General features: G+C 42.2%; 1 protein-coding gene across 5 annotated transcripts in view; it reads right to left on the reverse strand.

Annotated features, from left to right (window-relative positions):
* PIGN (phosphatidylinositol glycan anchor biosynthesis class N) overlaps nucleotides 1-20,640 on the reverse strand; it is a 138,475-nt gene that overhangs the window by 48,443 nt on the left and 69,392 nt on the right. For all 5 annotated transcript variants that reach the window (XM_085877149.1, XM_085877150.1, XM_085877151.1 and 2 more), the window contains 4 exons: nucleotides 8,968-9,023; nucleotides 8,635-8,713; nucleotides 5,753-5,938; nucleotides 528-673 (listed from right to left, as the gene is read on the reverse strand). In XM_085877149.1, the coding sequence (XP_085733275.1) occupies nucleotides 528-673; nucleotides 5,753-5,938; nucleotides 8,635-8,713; nucleotides 8,968-9,023 (467 nt within the window). The remainder of the gene's footprint in view (nucleotides 1-527; nucleotides 674-5,752; nucleotides 5,939-8,634; nucleotides 8,714-8,967; nucleotides 9,024-20,640) is intronic.

Here is a 20,640-nt window from a genome sequence, read left to right on the forward strand (position 1 = left end):
AAAAACTTTAAAAACAAATTCCTTTTACATCATCCATACATCCTATAAATAAAGTGTTAAAATGGAAGAATTAATCAAATTACAGGAACCTTGAGCAAAATGAATCAGATACAGACCAAATAGCTAGAAACGTAAATGACGAAAGGACAGAATGTTTCGGAATCCTGTTCCAACCGATTTGTAATCACCCTTCATCTCTCCTTTTCCTCCCGCCCATCTCGCCCTGCCCTGATCTGCCCCCAATCGCCGCACTGAAGACTGAGGACATGAGTCACGTGCTCGCTGTCTTGCCCACCTCGCTGAGTGGAACCAGACCTTGCCATCTGCACGGTGTGCTCTCAGCCCTTGCATCCGCAGCCTCACGACAGTTTGTAAACTTGATGCCCTCTGCCATTTAGCTCGTCCATGAGCCTAGATTTCTGTACATAAGAATGAATTATTGGAATTTGTAAGAAAAAAAAAATACAAGGCTGACATCTGAGGCTCACTATACTTCTGAATCTATCCAAGAGATCTTAGGTACTGACCGTCGAACAGCTGCCGCCCAGGAAGCAATCGGTAGGAAGCAGTAGGCATAATGGCTGAATGGTGAGGATTTCAGGGCAAGCAGTGTTGAAACGACTAGCGTTGCAGCCACAGACATGCCAGCGAGGCTGACTGAGTTCACAGCTGTCTGAAAATCATAGCACTGTCAAATATCATCAATGCAGAAAATACTAATCAATTATCTTATTTTGTATCATACATGCTTGCAAAGGTACAACTATAATTGTAACATTGCAGGCATGGCATTGTATCAATGAGTACACCATCCTTCGGAGAAGATAACAAACCTGTCCATAATGCTTTGCGTTAGCTTGTGTACTTTAAATATCCCAAAGTACTAAACATGAAAGGCAGCAATTGTGTGCCAGTACCATGGATTAATTCTACATACATTCTCCAATGTATCTGGGGCAGTGCATCAGCAGCATAACTGACCCTCCAGAAATGGTGCAAACGTACAGCTGGGTGCAGCATCTACACGTATCAACGAATCATCAATGTTGCAAAATGCTCCGTTGATTCATTTTACATTCGCGATGGGCAAATTGCCTTCGCATTGATTTTCAACAGAATTTCTGCTTTAGTTTTAAGGAGCAGATCACTTTTACATTACACAGGCAAATTCCTTCACTTAAAATGGATAGGTTTCCCTTACAGCTGTTTGTCTTGACAAGATGCATGATTGCTACAAAATCCAACACAAAGAAGTCCACAGTGTGCGAAGTAATGATGACATTCTCTGAAATTATCATGTGAAACCATCCCTACATCTTTCTTTTGACAATGGTTCTGTCTATAAATGACACTGAGACATCTGTTTCGATTTGGTTAGTTTTATCGTGTGTGTGTGTGTGTGTGTGTGTGTGTGTGTGTGTGTGTGTGTGTGTGTGTGTGTGTGTGTGTGTGTGTGTGTGTGTCGAGGGTTGTTATCTCCATATGTGGGTTTCAGAAGGTGGAGTGGAGCCCTCTCAGGTCTCAAAGTATCCACCTCAGAATGCACGTACATATACGTGTGTGTGTGTGTGTGTGTGTATGTATATATGTATGCATGTATGTGTGTATTCATGCAAGTTTATGGCTGCTATCTCCACAAGTGGGTGCGTTTCAGGAGATGGAACGGACCTACCAAGTCTCAAAGTATCTACCTCCAATAGCGTGTGTGTGTGTGTGTGTGTGTGTGTGTGTGTGTGTGTGTGTGTGTGTGTCATCTATGCTAATAAATGGCAGTGTGTGTGTGTGTGTGTGTGTGTGTGTGTGTGTGTGTGTGTGTGTGTGTGTGTGTGTGTGTGTGTGTGTGTCAGTAGGTGTAAGCATGTGTGTGGATGTGTGCGCACGTGTGCGTGTCCCCTGCACAACTCCAAAACCATAAAACCTAGCAGCCTGAAACTTTGCATGCACACGAAGAAAACTCCAAGGAAGTGCAAGAGTGAAAATTGGGTGTTTGGCTCATTAAAACACCTCTTTTAAAGATAATTAACGGCCTTATTTAATTGTATTCTTTATCAGGAGCATCCTCCATGACCGCTCTCTATAGGGTCTTTTAGGCGTACCCTGGGTAACCTCACTGGGGTCTGAAGCTGCCATGCTTTTTGGCCTGCTCAACTATGTGTCAACTTGGAACAGGCCACAACGATTTATCAATGATAAAGTTTTTTTTTCCACTCTACTCACTCATATTAATGAATGTCTGTTCATCATAGTTATGAAGCGCTGTATATATCGCTTTTGTAAGTACTATAGTTTTCAAATTAGGAGCTTGGAGCGATGTCATGCATGATATGACATGATTTTCCATGATCTACTCTCATGGACTAAAGAATATCATTGAAATATGATTCTGGCTTTGAGGTTCGGATATCATTGACGAAATAAGTGTCGAAATCTCCAGTGAAATCTGATAATTTAAAGAAATAACGAGTCTTATCACTGAGTCGATATACCTATTTACTTTAAGCAAGCAAGGCTATGGTCACTCCTTCTCCATACATACACTACCTGTCAGAAGTTTTAGAACACCCCCATTATTAGTTTTTACTGAAATTTAAGCAGTTTAATGTTTCAATGTACTCTGAAATTAAAGCACAGAACAAATAAACAATTGCAGTTTAAAAAGAAATAATGGAATCGTTTTGTTGAAGAAAATTTAATCTAAACTTTTGACTCATCAAAGTAGCCACCTTTTTCAGATATAACAGCCGAACATACTCGTGGCATCATTTCTACAATGGAAATCAAATATTGTTCAGAAAGTTCCCACAAATGTGTTGCACTTTTAGGTTGCTTTGCTTTCACCCTTCTGTCCAGTTCATCCCAAACCAGCTCGATGGGGTTTAAGTCTGGAGACTGTGTTGGCCATGCCATGATTTGAAGCCTACCGTCTTGTTCTTTTCTTCTAAGGTAGTTTTGACATAGCCTGGAGGTATGTTTTGGGTCGTTATCTTGCTGTAGGATGAACCCCCTGACCAACTAGGCGTAGCTCAGAGGGTATTGAATGGCGTTGCAAAATGCTGTGGTAGCCCTTTTGGTTCAAGGTGCACAACCACATTCAGCACTAACAACCACAACTGCCTATTGGAACAAGGAGGTGCGCTCATGGTTGGGTGCCGATCAAGTACCTCGCCCCATGTTATTCTCAGAGCTCCTACGTTTGACCGAGTTCGGAGCAAATGAAGCCATTTATGGTGCTAGATCCTCACCTGCGTGGGGCCAAAGCCATGGTAAGGTAAGCAATGGGGGCACAGGGAAACGCCCATAGCCCACCTGTTCCACCTCCCAAACTCTGCCGCTGCTGTGGGATTATAAAAGAGGGCTCTGGTCTCTGGTTCGCTCTCTCTTATCTGGCCTGCCCTTTCCTCTTGTTCTTGGGGTCAAGAGTGGTGGAATGGAATGGACTGGAGAGCCAGGCGCCAAACAGAGTGCAGTTTAGCCCATTAGCCATTACACATACAGACTTTTTACATTCATGTTGTCTATCCTCTCACATGTTCTTTCCTTTGTTTCCAAAACTTTCTGACTCACATCTTTACACCTTCCTCTCCGCATTACACCACCAATCATCGCACACCTCATCGTACCTACTCCAACCACGCACCTTGGACACTCAGTTTTCCTCCCCTCCTCACCCTCCTAAGCGACTGGGAACCGTGGATCCGTCAGCCCCGCCAGGTATCGAAGATGTTGCAAACACCTCAAACTCTCACTCCCGAACCTTCCTCGAATGATTCTGATGGCGCCTGTCCTTTTATACAAGTGTGTGTATATATATATATATATATATATATATATATATATATATATATATATATATATATATATCCAGTGTATATACACATACATAGGGAGTCCTCTTTATACGCTCATTCGACCAACGCTTTTTCACATTAACACTCTTTAAAGAACTTACACTTGTTTTTGGTGAATGCATCATCATTTTCGTATTAAAAATTTTTAATGGGGCCAACAATTTTTTTAAACTTCTCTCTATAAATAAACTTCACCGTAACCTCTTCTGCTCACGTTTATGTGACCCTCTGGATGTCAGAGAAGCGTAAGACACCATAAATATGAGCATGTGATGCTCGTGCATCGAAGAAATGTCAGACCCTGACGTTGGAAATGCAATTGGACATTGTAGAACAGTCTGAGAGAGGGGAAACTCATCTGCAAATCAGACGTTCGCTATCCTTTTACTTAACTGGTGTACAATAGCTACAATACTTGAGCACAAGGTGAGAATTCTTGAACATGTAACGGGATCTGCCCTGATGAAGTCGAAGGTAATTACCAAGAAAAGGAGCAGTGTGATCACCGAGATGGAAAAACTTTTCATTTTGTGGCTCGAGAACCAGCCAACAGAATCAGCACGTGTTGATCTTTATGTTGCATACTGTCATGGGCATGGAGGTACAATGACTGTTTTTGTGGGATTTGTTGTCATGCCTCGTCTTGGTTTGGTTTTCGATGGCATTTACATGATCCAAATCCACAATCCTCCGCTCCAATCCAGGATTTTGTTCCTTCCTATCTCTCCAATCTCTCTAGTATATATATATATATATATATATATATATATATATATATATATATATATATATATATATATATATATATATATATATATATATCTCACTCTCTCTCTCTCCATGCATGAATCCAGCCAGATATATCAGACGAAGAGGCAACAAGCTCTACCTCACTGCTCAGTAATCTCACCAATTGTCACGCAAACCTCTCAGGCATCGACATGCATTGCACACCGCTCATTTTGCTGAGTACAGTATCCATTTACATGCAGTAATACGCTGCGTTGACGTTTATAAATCGCTTATCACGGTGTTTCGTGGGGGCACCGCAAAAACATTATAAACCACAAACATGTATGACTACCTTTTGAAACAGTCGCTACTGCTGTTTAACATTAAACAGTTACCAAGCAGCTTGCTTGCGCTTGCTAAGCCAGCCATTTCTTATCAATGGTTTTGAAAGAAGTGCTTGCTTGAATGCTTAAGGCACTTGGTGAGCGCTCTACAAGAAACCTGGTAATTGAACACCCCCCCACCCCCTCCACCCCCGACGTTCTTGAGGCCCGAGCCTATATCTACTGTCATCTATATATACCCTAGAGAGGATAATAACATGACCCTTCCTGCCGGTCCCACACCGAGTGGGTGGACTAGTTTATTAAAATAAATGTTAATTGATGTTCTCCATTTACTTATTTAGTTGCTATTATCAGTAATGACGTATTCATACAAATACACTTCATGGTCTGTGAGAATTTAAGTAGTTTGTATGTTTTTAGTATTCACTTTAGTTCGCTCGGGATGACCGAAAATTACTGCTCAGTTTTTAACATTAGGCCAATGGGGAAAACGTTTTCAATTTACACTACTTTTTTGCATGACACGCGACTTTGTGGGAACGGATATATCAGCTTCCTGTTAGATAAAGAGAACAAAGAGAACAAAATAAATTTGGTTTCTTCCTGACTCCAACATGAACAGGCATGAGACCATATTATTTAACAGAATCTATTCAACACAAATCATCCAGATGGGTGCAGTGACCTCTCTTGTAAGAGACGATCGAAGTATATACAGAGCGATAGGGAAGACATGATGAGGAGACGCATGGTGAACAAGTTGTTTGATTATTTCAGAGAAATACCGACAAGCAACAGGAATGAATGCTTTCAGGAAGAACTCACCAGGCGTAGTCGAGTTTTCAGCCAACTTGGTTGATGGACATTGGGACGCAGTATGAGTGTGGCGATGTACACCATCCAGCCAACAAATCCGAAAACCACGCTTGTACCAATAAACGCCCGGTCATACGTATGGTAGTAACGAAGACCACCCAGGGAAAGTTTCACGAGCTCTTCGCTAATCCGTACCTGCACACAACGTTGGGTGATATTTGCGGCAGATTTTGAGTGAGTGGTGCTCCATTCAGCAAAGCAAGTTGTACTTGACAGCATCTAAAGCATGTCTCACATTAGTAGATCAGTTTCCTGGCTGTGCCAAAACAAAATCCTTCAAAAATCGTTTGACATTTCGGATATCTTCCGCTTCTTTAATCATGCAGAAAAATCAAAATCCACTTTGCTGCTTTAACAGTTGAATGATCAGGAGGGGCTTGGACTCCTTAGTTAATAAAGACACGTTTGCTTTGAAATTACAATCAATTCTGGGAGAAACAATAAATTGTCTAAGAACACACTTGTAAGTGCCACAGCAAATAGTTCCAAACTTCACCTCTCTCACATTTGGTGGAATGCCAATCATGGCAGTAATGCTAATTCACAAAACTAGCAAGTTGCCCATGCCTGCACGGAATTCTAAATGGGGTAGGGATGGAGACGGCAAAAATGCAAACGGTGTCTTGTCATCAAGCCGAAAAAACTGGGAGTAACAATCTGCATTTATTGGCACATCTGATGCAATGCAATTGAATGCTCTCATGGCAGCGAGGTGCTCCATTTGAAACTGTTTGTTTGATATACTGTATGTAGCTTTTTGATGCTGAGTCTGTAATAAAAATTTGTATTGGCGTCAAAGCCAATGACCAATTGCAAATTCATAGTAGGAGGATCATATATTGTTACGGGTTCCGGGGTGCTACACGGGGTTCATGAGAGGTTTGCTCGGACCTGCTACTCACTTCCGACCCTGAAGCCGACAAGCCATGGATAACTCCACGGCTCGTTGGGTTGCTGAGCAACCATAGACGCTGGTTGGGGTACCTAGATCTAGCAGGGTCCTTCGTGCTTAGTGTCACATTACCTTATCTGGTGACCTAGTTATCTCAACTGGGGAACTGCACTCTTAACGTCCCACCTCATGTACTTATTACGTCGTGCGGCTGAGCAAAACCGTAGGTGAGGCATTGGCTATTCTAGCACAGCAAATTAATGGGGCACAACTTCATGTCAATTTATTACATATGCTATGTCGAACCAATGAAGGAAAAAGACAATCGAGATGGTTTGAAACAGTTTGCCAAAGGGTAAAGGCATGTATTTATAGGCATAATCCACAAGGCAAGTATTTAGAAGAATGCAGAGGCACAAGAATAGTCTTAACCCGAGCACAGAACGATCCCTTTGCACAATCTTGCTTATCTAAAGACAGGACAGGCATGCCTCACACACTCTGGGAGAAGTAGAGAGAAAAAGAGAGGAGAGAGGAGAGAGGAGAGAGGGGAGAGGGGGAGGGGAGGGGGAGAGGGGAGAGGGGAGAGGGCAGAGGTGAGAGGAGAGAGGGGAGAGGGGAGAGAGAGGAGAGAGAGGAGAGAGAGGAGAGAGAGGAGAGAGAGGAGAGAGAGAGGAGAGAGAGGAGAGAGAGGAGAGAGAGGAGAGAGAGGAGAGAGGAGAGAAAGGAGAGAGATATATATTGAGGCATTGGTTCAGCCCCATGGTCACCCTAAGCAAGTAGACGGGCTTGTGTTGGTCCGAAGGGAAGGAACGGGAGGAAAGGAATACGGTGCGTGTGTCGGTGAAGTGTCAGGAGAGGTGCAGCATATGCAATGTGAGCTCTAGAGGAAAGGGTATGAGATGCATATCAGTACCTCACCCAGCTGGGACAGAGGTCAATCATTGATAGTTCTCTTAGGCACTCTTTGTGTGCCTCAATTTGACAAATTAGGGGGTTTAGAGACAGAAAGGCAGATCATGTAAATTAGTATGGAGCTGCTCCATACCAAGAGCCTAGTGTCGCCATCCACTCGCAGAGGCTCACCCCAGCATGACTTGTCTCTCCCTGTCCCTCAGCTCAAATGGCAGGCTGGTAGTCTTGGTACAAGTTCAGCTCGAACAAGAAGGCAGGCAGTTGCATTCCACACCCAAGTCCTTGGCGGGTGAGTCAGCGCTTAGCTCTGTTGTGCCCTGGCTTTTATCAGTCCGAGCTGGGGCAGGGCCCCTAGGGGAGCAAAGGTCATGGAAGCACTCTGACCCCAGGTGAGGCGGGGCTTCACAGAGCAAGGGTCACTACACACTCTTCGACCATTGCGTGTCACGTCCCTATTGGTGCACACAGCCATAGCTTGGAGGGTCGGTCCAGCAACTGCACCACGCCTTGAGAGAGCAGTCTCCATGTTGTTGGTTACACCATGGCACGTTATAGATTACGCACCCAGTGCAGGAATTACCTTGTGATATGACTTGCAATCAGGGGTAATGGCCACACTAGCATGATTGTGGTGTCAGTGTCATGTAATGTGTGAATGGTTTGCATTGTGAAAAGGTGTAAGGGGAAGAAGGATGAGAGAAAGCATTCAAATGGATCGATGGATGGATGGGGGAATCTCCAAAAAGTGGAGAATCACAACATCGATATAACCTGCTAACACACACAATGCATTTTCCCCCATCCCTGATATGAGGGGAAGGTTCCTGACTAAGCACAATTACTAATGACATATGTAACGAAGCAATCCCTTATGTGTCGAATGTGACACCCATGGGTCCCTTTTCTCTGACCGTCACAATGATGTCAGTGATTATTCTAAAAAAACAAACAAACAAGAAAAAATGCTTCATGTCATTGTCAATTAAATCGGTATTTCAAACACCAAAACAAATGAAACACTTACAACATCATCATAGCGAGACTTCTCAAAGCTTTTTTTGGCAGCAACAATCAATTGCAGCAGTTTTCCGTCATGTAGAGGCCTGGTGGACAAATAAAAATAATTTTCAATTTCAACTTCACCGGATAGAATAGAACTGGTTGGTGCCAAAATACAGACCAACCCAAACTGTCAAGTTAACTTGACTCAAGTATTAAGTAGCCAGATAGATTATGATGAAAACTTCATTTTAAACTGTGCAAGCAATCATATTTCAATCGCTGTAATTTTTGCCATCATGACTCGATCGATAACACAATGTTCATTGTTTGAAGTCCATATTTGTTTTCGACTTACTGGTAAGGTGTATAAAAGAATGGCAGCGCTGTTTCCCGTTTTATGTCTCTTTTCACCTGCGTAAAGGAAAAGCAGAACAAGTGAGATAAATTGTTCAAAATATCAAGAACTCTAAACTTTTTTTCTATCAGCTCGGAGTTATAGGACAATAGTATGTTTTATCATGCACGAGTAATGACTTCTGAGTTCCAAAATATGGCATTTTTGGAGGTGGGTTGAAGCACCGGCTGGATGGTCATGGTATAAGTTTTGCACATAACATGAAGCATAAAAATATATTTTACCCAAGGTGGGTGCAGCTATAATTACGACCACTATAATTTTCCTTTCAACAAGTCTTGCAGCACATATCCTGCAGCTTTCGTATTTCCAGGTGGATTTAATCCTCATATTCAAAACTATAAAATCAGTAAAACTGCATTCGAGCTTGGCAATGAGAGCGAATAAAACAATACAACACCAGGTTAAGACATGAATAGTTGATGAACAAAGAGCCTTTTGTTGTGGGGAGAAAAAACAAAAATCCTATCCCAGTGGGCTTTCAAGTCACTTCCGATGCAAAAAAGTGACTGATGTCGGGGCAATCTCTCTTCAGGCAGGATTTTCCCAGCAATGGTTATAGGTGTGCACAGCAGGTGGGTTGGGGGGGGGGGGAGTGCTTGAGAAGAAACTACAGATAAGGGCAACAGATGTACTTCACAGAGACATTGATTGGGTGCTCCATTGGGAATAATCGATTCGCTGACTTCACAGATCCAAAAGTGTGACAGATCACTATCTCTGGCCATGATTTACAATGCTCTTTATTGTTCCTATTCCATCCTTATTCTTCCCCTTAACTTTCTTATAAAGCACCTTTAATGCTAAAAAAGCACACATATCAAACTAGGGCTATCACAAAACAGTTTGCAGTTGAAAAGAATCCATAATCACCAAAATTGTGAGAAGCACAAATAGAGTCAATTATGAAGGATTTGTGACGAATGTTTAGGGAACTAGGTTTCAAAGTGTTTTCTCGACCACTGAGACCTGCTGATCAAAATGAGCTGGGGTGACCCTTTTGAAAATGTGGCTGTGGCCAACAAAGTGCCTTCTTCAAAATGGCTACCCGCATCACACAATATCTTGCTTAGTGCCAATCATCCAAAGTGATATACAAGCTTTTGTTGTTTTAAACTTGGTATAAAGTTAGGAATAGACATTTGGTACCATGCAGAGTAATAAGATGTGCCCAACATAATAAATATATCAATGCTAAAATCGATTTTATGGGGATGATTTGGAAATAAGATACATTTATCATTTTTAAATGGTTTCCTGAACATTCGTCACAAATCCTTCATAAATGACTCTACTCGTTGTCCATGACTTTGTACCAACACAAGATTTATTTGTCCATGTTTTTTTTTTTTTCCATTGAAGCATCAATGACAACATCAGGTATTAAACGAGGTGGTCATGATTATGTCATGTCAAAACCATTGATTCTTGCAAAGAAGAGAAAGCTTGAAGATCTGCACAACATATCGGATGATGAAAGCGGAAGTTGCGTTCTTTGTGGAAAGGGCTGCAATGAAAGGATCCAAACTATTTAGCTCAGTTATGGTCTAAACTACAGGAGCTCACGGTGAAATGGAAGGGTTTGGATAGGTTTGGCAAAGTTTACGACACTGTAGATTGGGCTTCTGCCTGGTGTTGGCTTAATAGCTTGAGAGGGGGCTTGGGATCCTAGGGTCAGGGTCAGGTCAGGTATGGGAGCATGTGCCAGAGGAGCACATCGCTGCATCCACTTTCCGCCGGAACTCCAGGGGCCTCCGTCTGGCCATCCCCCAGGCAGATTCCTGGCCCATCCCCATCTCTCTGAGATGCTGATCAACCTGCTGCAACCACGATGCACGTGTTCGGCCCGCTGGCTTCCTCCACTCACGAGGTTCCCTCGCTGAGAGAATCCGGTGAGCAGGATCAGCGTCAGGAAAACGAGGCACATGTCCATACAGCCGCAGCTTATGCCCACGGACTATGTATCCTCGGGTCCTGAGTTCAAATCCCGCTTCGCTGTTGAATTAATTCCAGGTGGGGTTGACTCAGCCTGTCATCCTTCCAAGGTCGGCCAAATGAGTACCAGCTTGCTGGTATCCTGTGTCGGACTGGTGACCCATCCAGGATTGTAACCACTAGCCAAGGATACTGCTTCGGCAGCATCAACGCTCTGCACAGAGTATGGTCCCAATGAATGGATGGAAAAAAAAGTTGATTTGTGTTTTAGAGTGTTTAAGTATATAATTCAATTGAAATAAGTATATAATTCATAAAAACTTGCAAAGTGAATAATGTTAATTCTCGCAAACTGCAACAGGCTATAAATTGAAAAGAGAAGGATGACATTAAAATCCAGTCAGGCTGAAGTTCCCATGGAATTATCATGTTAAGAAGTCACAACATTGTCTACCTGCAGCCAGGTCGGAAAGCTCCACGAAAAACATCTTTTCATCTGGTGTATGTTGCCAAAGGACACGAAACATCCCTGCTGTGACCGCTTTCACAAATCATTCAGAAGAATTACTCTTGGACAAGTTTCAAATCACACACCATCCATCTTGAAGATCTCAAAATAAGAACTCACATTTTGAAAGTGATGGATGCTACTCCTGACCCATTCGCAGCAGAAAATAGGCATCACCTATCTTGCTGGAAAAAGGATGTGAAACCTGTTTATGCTACAAGCAACCTGTCTTCTGAGCAGCTTCATATTCAAAATGTTCAACGTGAGGAAGTGAAACACATGTTCACAAACCACGTTCAAACAGCTATATTTGAGAATGGGGAAGCTCGAACTTTGAAAGGGCTGCCACCAGATCACAGTGAAATCCAGAAAAAAATTGGTCTGGATGGTCGCGTCATGAAAATTACAACTCTCGAGGAAATGCTCCTCAGAATTGGGCAACAAAATCGGATTCCATGACCGATTTCATGACGAGTACAAGCACAATTGTTTTCGACACTGAAGCTGCAGGGAGCTATGTTGAAGCAGAGATTAATCGTTGAATAGCGTCGACTCCCACTGCACTTCTCATTCGAAAATGTGGAACATGGATTACATCCCGAACCGTTAAAGACTTTCGTGAACCCCGTGAAAAGCCATTTGTGAACAGCATAAGTTATATTCCAGAAGGTCTCATCAAAAAGAGGAGAACATCTTTCCAACCTAGTTGTCAGATACGGTGCATGACTTGACAAGAAGGAAATGGAGAGAGTGGACTTGCTTGAGAAATTAGGTCTTGGTATAAATTAGAATGAAGTTCTAAATGTTCATGAGGCATGGGCCAAAACATGAAATTGAGAAGAGCAAAGTTTTTCGAGATGAAATAGCACAGGGGAATCCAGCAGCAGTAATCGTGGATAAGGATGACTTTAAGGACGATGATCTAACTGGTGGAATAACTTTGCTTGGTACCAACATGATGTTTCTACAGCCAGAAGAGGTTAGAATTAGAGATTCTAAAGCAAACAAGTCTGAGATGAAGGACCTGTGTGCATCAGAACATGAAATCACGTCGTACAAGACCAGAACGCAAGGAGAGCCTGCAGTCCGTTCTGAAGTGAAGATAGAGTCCTCAGATACCGAGGAACAAAAGAAAGAGGCTGTTTGTTCATGCTTTGGCTCGAATAAATGATGACGGCACACACAATGAAGAGGCAAATCAACTAGTTGGTTCGTTTGCTGGATTTTGTGCTCGTGTAAAAGCAAGTGGAATCAAATCTAAGCAGTTTTATTTCCTGACCTTCCCAAAGCCACCACACAAGTCTGTCCTTCATACGGTCAGGGAAAAAGCAGCAGCAGCAGCAGCAGTCGAGCTGAAGTCGATGCCATTCATCCAAGTAGTTGGTGATAAGCCAGTATATGCCCTAATTGTTCCATTGATGTACGAGAACCCAGATAAATTCAAACCCATCATTCCAGTTCTTGGAGCCTTTCACATCCAGATGTCGGTCATGACGGCTGTCAATGGAGTACAAAAGAGTGTGGTATTTCCAACCGAGTGTGATAGCTGGAAGTGTCATTGCAGAAGGTTCAGTTGAACAGGCTCTCATAGGTAAACATTAAATTCGAGGAAAACATATTTTCAAATTGGTGTATGAAGTTCTAGCAAGATGGCTCGTACAAAGGGGTCACGGAGAAGAAATGTTGCTTTCAGAGAATCGCTTTGTCATGTTGAGGGATCCAAGTGATTACTCTCCACACAACAGACTTGAAACATTTGAAGCACTTGTGTCTTGTGTCTTTCGAAGAGTTATCTTCATATGTGAAAAATCTGTTTGAGATGGCAGACAAATCAGAGTCCAATGGTAAAATGTTGGATGAGCATTCATGATGAATATTAACAGCCAACTAACAAAGGATTGGACTACATTCAAAGATTCCCTTTGATTGATGCTCCTCTGGCTTACCATCTATGACGATGACAAGTACAGTCGTTGGTTAACAGAGTTTTTCCTGGAAATCTCTTCACTACCAAAAGAGCACGATGCATTAATATCTCAGTTGTTCTCACAGTCAATGACGAAGAAGCCATATTCAGATATTCCCTTGCACTTGTGGATTGAATGCACGATGAGCAAGGGATCAAACATGATGGCCGGCTGGAAAGGCTTTTGAAGAAGAAAAAAAGGTTTGCTTTCGCAACTCAAAAACGCAAACAATGTTAACGTGGTACGAGACTCACTCCGTGCAATGGCGGATAAGCGTGACACTGTCTCAAAGCTTCACAAGGAAAATAGAAAATTGTGTCTGTCCACAGATGCGCAAGCAATCCAAGATGTGGACTGCCAAATTGACGAGTACGACTGAGATCCTTTCAATTTCAGCAAAGCAAAATCTCCAATCTGGCTTGCTTGCATCTGCTGTATTGCTTGAAGACTTCGAGACTGCAATCATCGATGGTGAGGCTGTTGTTACATCATTCATAAGAGAAGGGATGTTTCCAACAACAACAAAAAATCAACAACGATCATGTATACAGGAAAGAAAGGTGGCTCCTTTGCAAAACCTCCAAAATCAAAAGTTTTCCAAAGTAGAGCAATGAAGAGTGATGCCATGGATAGAGAGCTATGAGTGAGACAGTTTAGCCTCGCAGAGAAGCAACAAAACTTCAGCTTGCCAAGTCTGGTTGAGTACTGTGTTACTGAGGAATGCCTTGCAATATTCAACATAAATGGGACACTCCGAAAAAGCGAAAAGTCCAAGTTAATGCGTCAGATTAATTTTACTGAACTGCAAGTTGAAGGCAACTGCCTTGCACCTATTGATGTGGGGTTCCTTTGGAGAAAGTCTTCCCCCCTCTGTTGAAGACAAAGAAAAGAATGACGAGACTGGATACACCTGGTTGTATTGGTCTCGCAGAATATTCATTTCTCCATGTCAGAGACACAAGAATGCAACAACGATCATATGTGCCAACGATTGTTATGACGATGACATTGTTAACATCAAAGAAAGCGAGCACGCAAACAGATCAGGCAGCAATGATGCAATATTTCTGAGAGGTTCAATGAATATCTATTCGTGCAGGAATGGAAACTTTCCTGCAGCAAGGGAATTCAATCAAATGTTTGCAAATGAAGGGAACAAGCGGAGAATACAACTCTTTCTGAAAGAAGATTTTTCATCCTTGTCTGAAAATGAAAATGTGAAAGTGATTCACTCGGTCCGTGACAAATGCGAAGATATATCAGTATCACTCCATCGTCCCAGTAATGAAGATGAATGTAACCATTCTGAAGCCGATACAATATTATTGCACGCATATGCAAGAATGAGAAAATCGGCGATCAATGAAGATATTGTAATAGATGCAGAGGATACAGACGCTGTTGTGCTATGTGCATATCCTCCTCAAAAGATAAATGGGCCACTGGCATTGGAGAGACAGGGGTCAATCGACGATTGCAAGAAGCTGTGTGCAGAAGAAGTGGCTGATGGTTATCATTCCTTTCCACACTAACAGTGGAGCAGATGCTATTTCAAGCTTTTTTGGTCATGAAAAGAAGGCCATATTTAATAGAGTAGTGGAATCACATCAGTAGATCTCTTCTTTCATCTGTTGGACAGACGCTCCCAGTTTCCAACAGGACAGTTGATGATCTCAGAATGTTCACGATACAATGTGTGTACAATGACAAGACAAGAAAAATCTTGGGTGAAGCACGTGCAATGGAATGGTCAACCATAAAGTGAAAATCCACATTTACACTTCCCCCTGATGAAGAGTCACATGTTAGAGCTCTACGTGCTGCATATAAAGTGTACATTTGGCTCCACTTTAAGATGCCTGATGTTCCACCGTCAGCACTACAATACATTTGGCAAATGGTTGAGGTGAAATGTGTGCCTATACGGTGTAGATCTGCTGCACTTCCTGAAGGGCTGAACATTATATGCACAAAGCACTCATCGGTATTTCCAGGAAATCATGAAGACTCTGATACAAGCGATGAAAGTGACGGATCTGGAAGTGATTACTTGCACGATTAAGAGATGCAATACTCAGAGAATTAAAAGATTGAAGTTAAAGTTTATGTCTTTTGGTTTTGTTTTGCTTTGAACAAAATTTTGATTACATTGCTGGTCGTTTGTTTTTTGGAAAAACAAAGATTCTGAATTTTTTTTTGTCAAATATGGCCATTATGATGTACATTTGATTGAATATCACTTACAGTTAGATTACAACAGATACTATTTATTCTTGTTACGACAAAATACACTCCTCCATTATTATCAGCTCTTTTTTAGTCGTTTAAAACCAAAAAAGTATATCATATTATCCAAAAATATATCATCCAAATCGTCCCCCCCCCCCAAAAAAAAAATTCAAGCTTTTTTAATAATGGCCTTCATTATCATTGATTATCATCGACAAAAAAAAAAAATCGATAATAGCCTTAATATTTATATTTTGTCACGTGATCAATTACAAAATATAATTGGATACATTTTATAACTCTGCATGGCGCCAAATATGTACTACAAAGTTTTGACCAAGTTTGAAATAACAAAAGCTTGTATATCGCTTTCGATCATCATCATCATCATCATCATCATCATCATTATCATCGTTTTACGGCCATTTCCATGCTTGCATGTGTCAGCTGTGTATGATTAGCAATAAATAAGATACGTATTATATGAGGCTGGCAGCCATTTTGAAAAAGTCGCTTTGTTAGCCCACATTTTCAAAAGGGTCACCCCAGCTCATTTTGATCAGCAGGTCTCAGTGATATAGAAAACACTTTGAAACCTAGTTCCCCGAACCCCGAACAATGCCGTTCTAGTTTCAGCAACTGAATGCGTCATTGACCATAGTTGTTTCAAAAGTGAAGGAGTTGGCAAGTGGCTGAGATTTGTTACATTTTCTCTCCAATTTGCAACATGTTCTTTTTGAGAGAATGCAAAAATAAACCTGCAATTTAAAGGAATTGATTACGATAAGTGGAGCAAATAGATGAATGGTATATGAAAGTGTGTGGTTATAAATTGAGATAAATTGTTACGAAGGCGTGAAGACAGAAGTCGAATCAGATAACTGCATACAGAAGTGTTGCACGTTAATCGAGTTAATGCCATGTTATGTCCGTGGTGTTGATGGATGTGAAGGTTTCAGCAAAAGGGAAATTAAAAAAGATTGACAAATTAATGCATGGTCAGTAAAAGTGGGTATTACAAAAATCGATATGAGCTATTATATGGGATCAATATGACGAGATAAAACAAGAACCAAAGTTTGACCGTGAACATAGGTGGGATGGAGAATGTGTTGTGAAAGATGAAATTTTTTCACTATTTGGAGAAATTATTTTAAAAGTAGATCATGGAGATTATGAATATGAATGGTAAAATACTCTAAAAGCAGTATTGTCCCAAGATGGATAAGTTATGAGTTGGAAGAAAAACCAGAGAAGTCATCAAAAATGAAGCATGTTGTTTCAGGGGTTTAGGAATGATAGCAATTTGCATATTCACCAGTCCACTCATAAGATGAATATTAAGTGATAGAGTCACTGTGAGTTACGGATCCACATGGGTACACAACATGCAACACTTAAACCTCTTCATGTGCTCAACATGTATAGATACTAAACGGCGTTGTTGCATGTGCTTCGGTTGTCAATAAGAGTAGAAAGGAAGGATTAGCTACAACTCTGAAAACTCATTATCATCGTATACAGTTTCACAAAAGTCTATTTCAAAAGTGAAAAGCCTTGATCATGGTTGTCACAGATTACTGTTGAACTCCATCAATGACATCATCAGGAATCACTTACAAAAACAAGCTGACAGGAGAGCCTAGAGCAGTGGTTTTCAAACTGTTTTTAGTGGCGACCCAATTTCAGAACCTCTCCACATCGCGCGACCCAAAAGATTCAAAACCCAATTCATCTATCTATAATTCCAGCAATCTCTGTTTGTGTGTGTGTGTGTGTGTGTGTGTGTGTGTGTGTGTGTGTGTGTGTGTGTGTGTGTGTGTGTGTGTGTGTGTGTGTGTCTGTGACCGCTGTTTCTCGACAACCACTGGTCCGATCTAATTGAAACTTGCCAGGTATATTGCTGGGGACCTGAGTATGTGCCTTTTCAAGGTTTGATATTAATCGGACAAGTGCCTCCCAAGTTATGGCCATTTATTTACCAAACCAATGACAACACACATTGTTGCGTGGGCGTGGCCGATGGGGAAGGGAAGCTCAACCGCGTTCCCCATTACGGGTTACAACGTACGGACTTCCGGAGAGTTATGACTTCGTGTATTCTAATAATTTCTCGATTTTTTTGCGCATTTATAGATAAACACAATGCCGCAAGTTATGATCGTTTTCATATGAGACGGTGCATAAATTTCAGTAACATCAGAGTGCTGGTATGCTCCGAACCAGGAAGTATTTTTTTTCTCTCTTCTCTTCTCTGTTTGTTTTTCCTTGCGATGACATTGCGAAAAGGCAAAATACGTTGGCGCAAATTGAATAATTGGCCATTAAAACCTAAATTGCGAGTCATCGTAACTGTGATATGCGAACTTCCGCGCCACCCACGTACGGGCACGCGAGAGCGAAGAAACGGCCTGTGTGGTTGTTGTTTGTTGCTCGCGGTTTGAATATTTATTTATTTATTTATTTTTTACGGGCAGCCGAGTTCCCCATTACGGGTTACAATGTACGGGCTTCCGGATAATGATGACTTCGTGTATTCTAATAATTTCTCGATTTATGCGCATTTATAGATCAACACAATGCCCCAAGTTATGATCGTTTTCATATTAGACGGTGCATAAATTTGGGTAACATCAGAGTGCTGGTATGCTCCGAAGCAGGAAGTAAATTATTTTTTGCACCTTTTTTTCTCCTCTTTCCTCTTCTATTTGTGTTTTTTCCTTGCGATGACATTGGGAAAAGGCAAAATACGTTGGCGCTAATTGAATAATTGACCATTAAAACTAAATTGCGAATAATTGTAACTGCCATATGTGAACTTCTGGACAGTGAGGACTTCACTTCCGGATAGTGACGATTACTGTATTCTTTCTTAAACACAATGCCCAAATCCAGTCGTCATTTACGAGAGCGAAGGAATGGCCTGTGTGGTTGTTGTTTCTGGCATGCGGCTTGAAAGTTTTTTTTGCATGTACAGCCACGCACGTACGGGCACGTGAGAGCGTAGGAACGGCCTGTGTAGTTGTTTCTGGCATGCGGTTTGAAAGTTTTTTGTTTTGTTTTGTTTGCACCTACGGACATGCACTAGTAATATACAAGATAAGATATCATATGACACAAGAACATTTACTGTTTGCTTTATTCACCATCGTCATGTTTTCATAGATGAGTAAACAGAGAACAGCCAACAGTATCCAAATAGTACAGTTGAATGTTTCAGAAGTTTAGTCCGAATGACATTGATATATCAGTGAGAAGGATGAGCCTGTTTTTCAGAAACCAACTTCTCTATTCGTGGAGAAGTAGATGACAATGCCAGGATCATATGATGCTCCATTTCTTGGCGATTTCTGTACTTTGTTTTTATCACCACCATGGTGGAGAACGACTGCTCACAAAAGTATGATGAAGGATATGGCATGAGAACCTTCATGGCATGCCGTGACAGGGTCGGGTACGATGGCAGCATTTTGCACCAGAATATTCACAACGAATTCATCCGCGCAATAACCTGCGCTCCTGAATCCCGCTGGAGCTGTACAAGCTCTTCCTGTGCTGTATCATCTTCATCAGCAATCGAGTCCAGTGGAGCCGTGAAAGGGTCCCGGACCACAGAAAAGGACTGCACATCCAGCTCAGGGAAATAGTGCTCGAACTGTTCAATGAGCGACCGAAGGTGACGTGCTATCTCCCCAGAAAGACTGTCGAGCGCAGTATCATCGTACTGGCAGGTCATTACATGCTCCACCAGACGGGGGGGGGGGGGGGAAGGCTGAAGCGCTTAACAGCTGCTTTGTCTGCCAGTAATTTTAGAGTCGCCAGAAATCCGCTCATTTTGTCGTGAAAAATCATGAGGTTGGCGTCTTTGCCATGGAGGGAGCGGTTGAGGACATTGAGATGTTCAAAGATGTCAACGAGATAGCACAGGTCTGACAGCCAAGAGTCCGACTCAAGCAACGCTACCCATGCCGTTTTCCCTTGTGTGCGTAGGAACTCCTTCACTTCCTATTTGAGCTTGTAAACACGCAGAAGAAGGTTTCCTCGAGATAACCATCTGACTTGAGTGTAGAATAGTAAATTATTATGGTCGGCGTCCATCTCCTGGCAGAATAGCCTGAATAACCTAGTGTTGAGGGCGCTCGATTTGATGTGATTCACCATTTTTACGACTTCTGAGAGCACGCTCTGCAAGGTTTCTGGCAAAGTACGAGAGGCGAGCGCTTCTCGGTGAATCATGCAGTGTACCATGGAGGTCCGAGGAGCCACCTCAAGCAATTTAGCCTTGAATCCAGAACGCACCCCTACCATTGCTGGTGCGCCGTCTGTTGTAGAACCGAGCAACTTTCCGAAGTCCAGATCATGGTCACGATAAAACTGCTCTACTTTCCCAAAAATGTCCTCGCCTTTGGTGGTGGCCTCCAATGGTTTGATGAGCAGAGGCTCATCGACAAAGTTATCAGCCTTGATGAAGCGGATCCAGACGATGAGTTGCGCGTACGATGCGATATCAGAGGACTCGTCCAACTGTATGGCGCGCCACGGCGATTCCTTGATCTTCTGTACGACCTGAGCCTTTACGTCCAGACTCATATCTTCAATTCTGTGTTGGATGGTGTTGTCAGAGAGGGGTATAACTGCCAGTTTATTCGCCGCTTCCTCCCCAACCATCAGAGATACCATGTCCTTTGCACATGGCAGGACGAGTTCTTCCGCAATGGAGTGAAGCTTTTTAGTCTTGGCAACATGGAGCGACACTCGATACAAGACCTCTAATGCCCGAGAATTAGTCTGATGGCATGTACCCTCTCTGTCAAGACGTGTATTCTTGAGTGCAAGAAGTTTCCTCTCAAAGAACGCTCTTTCCTTATCCTGATAAGGCGCATGCTTTGTAGTCAAATGCCTCTGCAACTTATTTTGTTTCATAGACTCCGTAGAAAGCACTTCGAAACAAATCACACACTGAGGCCTCTGTGC

This window comes from Eptatretus burgeri, chromosome 4 (genome assembly GCF_056783735.1).
Source record: "Eptatretus burgeri isolate ZD-2024b chromosome 4, Ebu_testis_v1, whole genome shotgun sequence".
Lineage (NCBI taxonomy): Eukaryota > Metazoa > Chordata > Myxini > Myxiniformes > Myxinidae > Eptatretus > Eptatretus burgeri.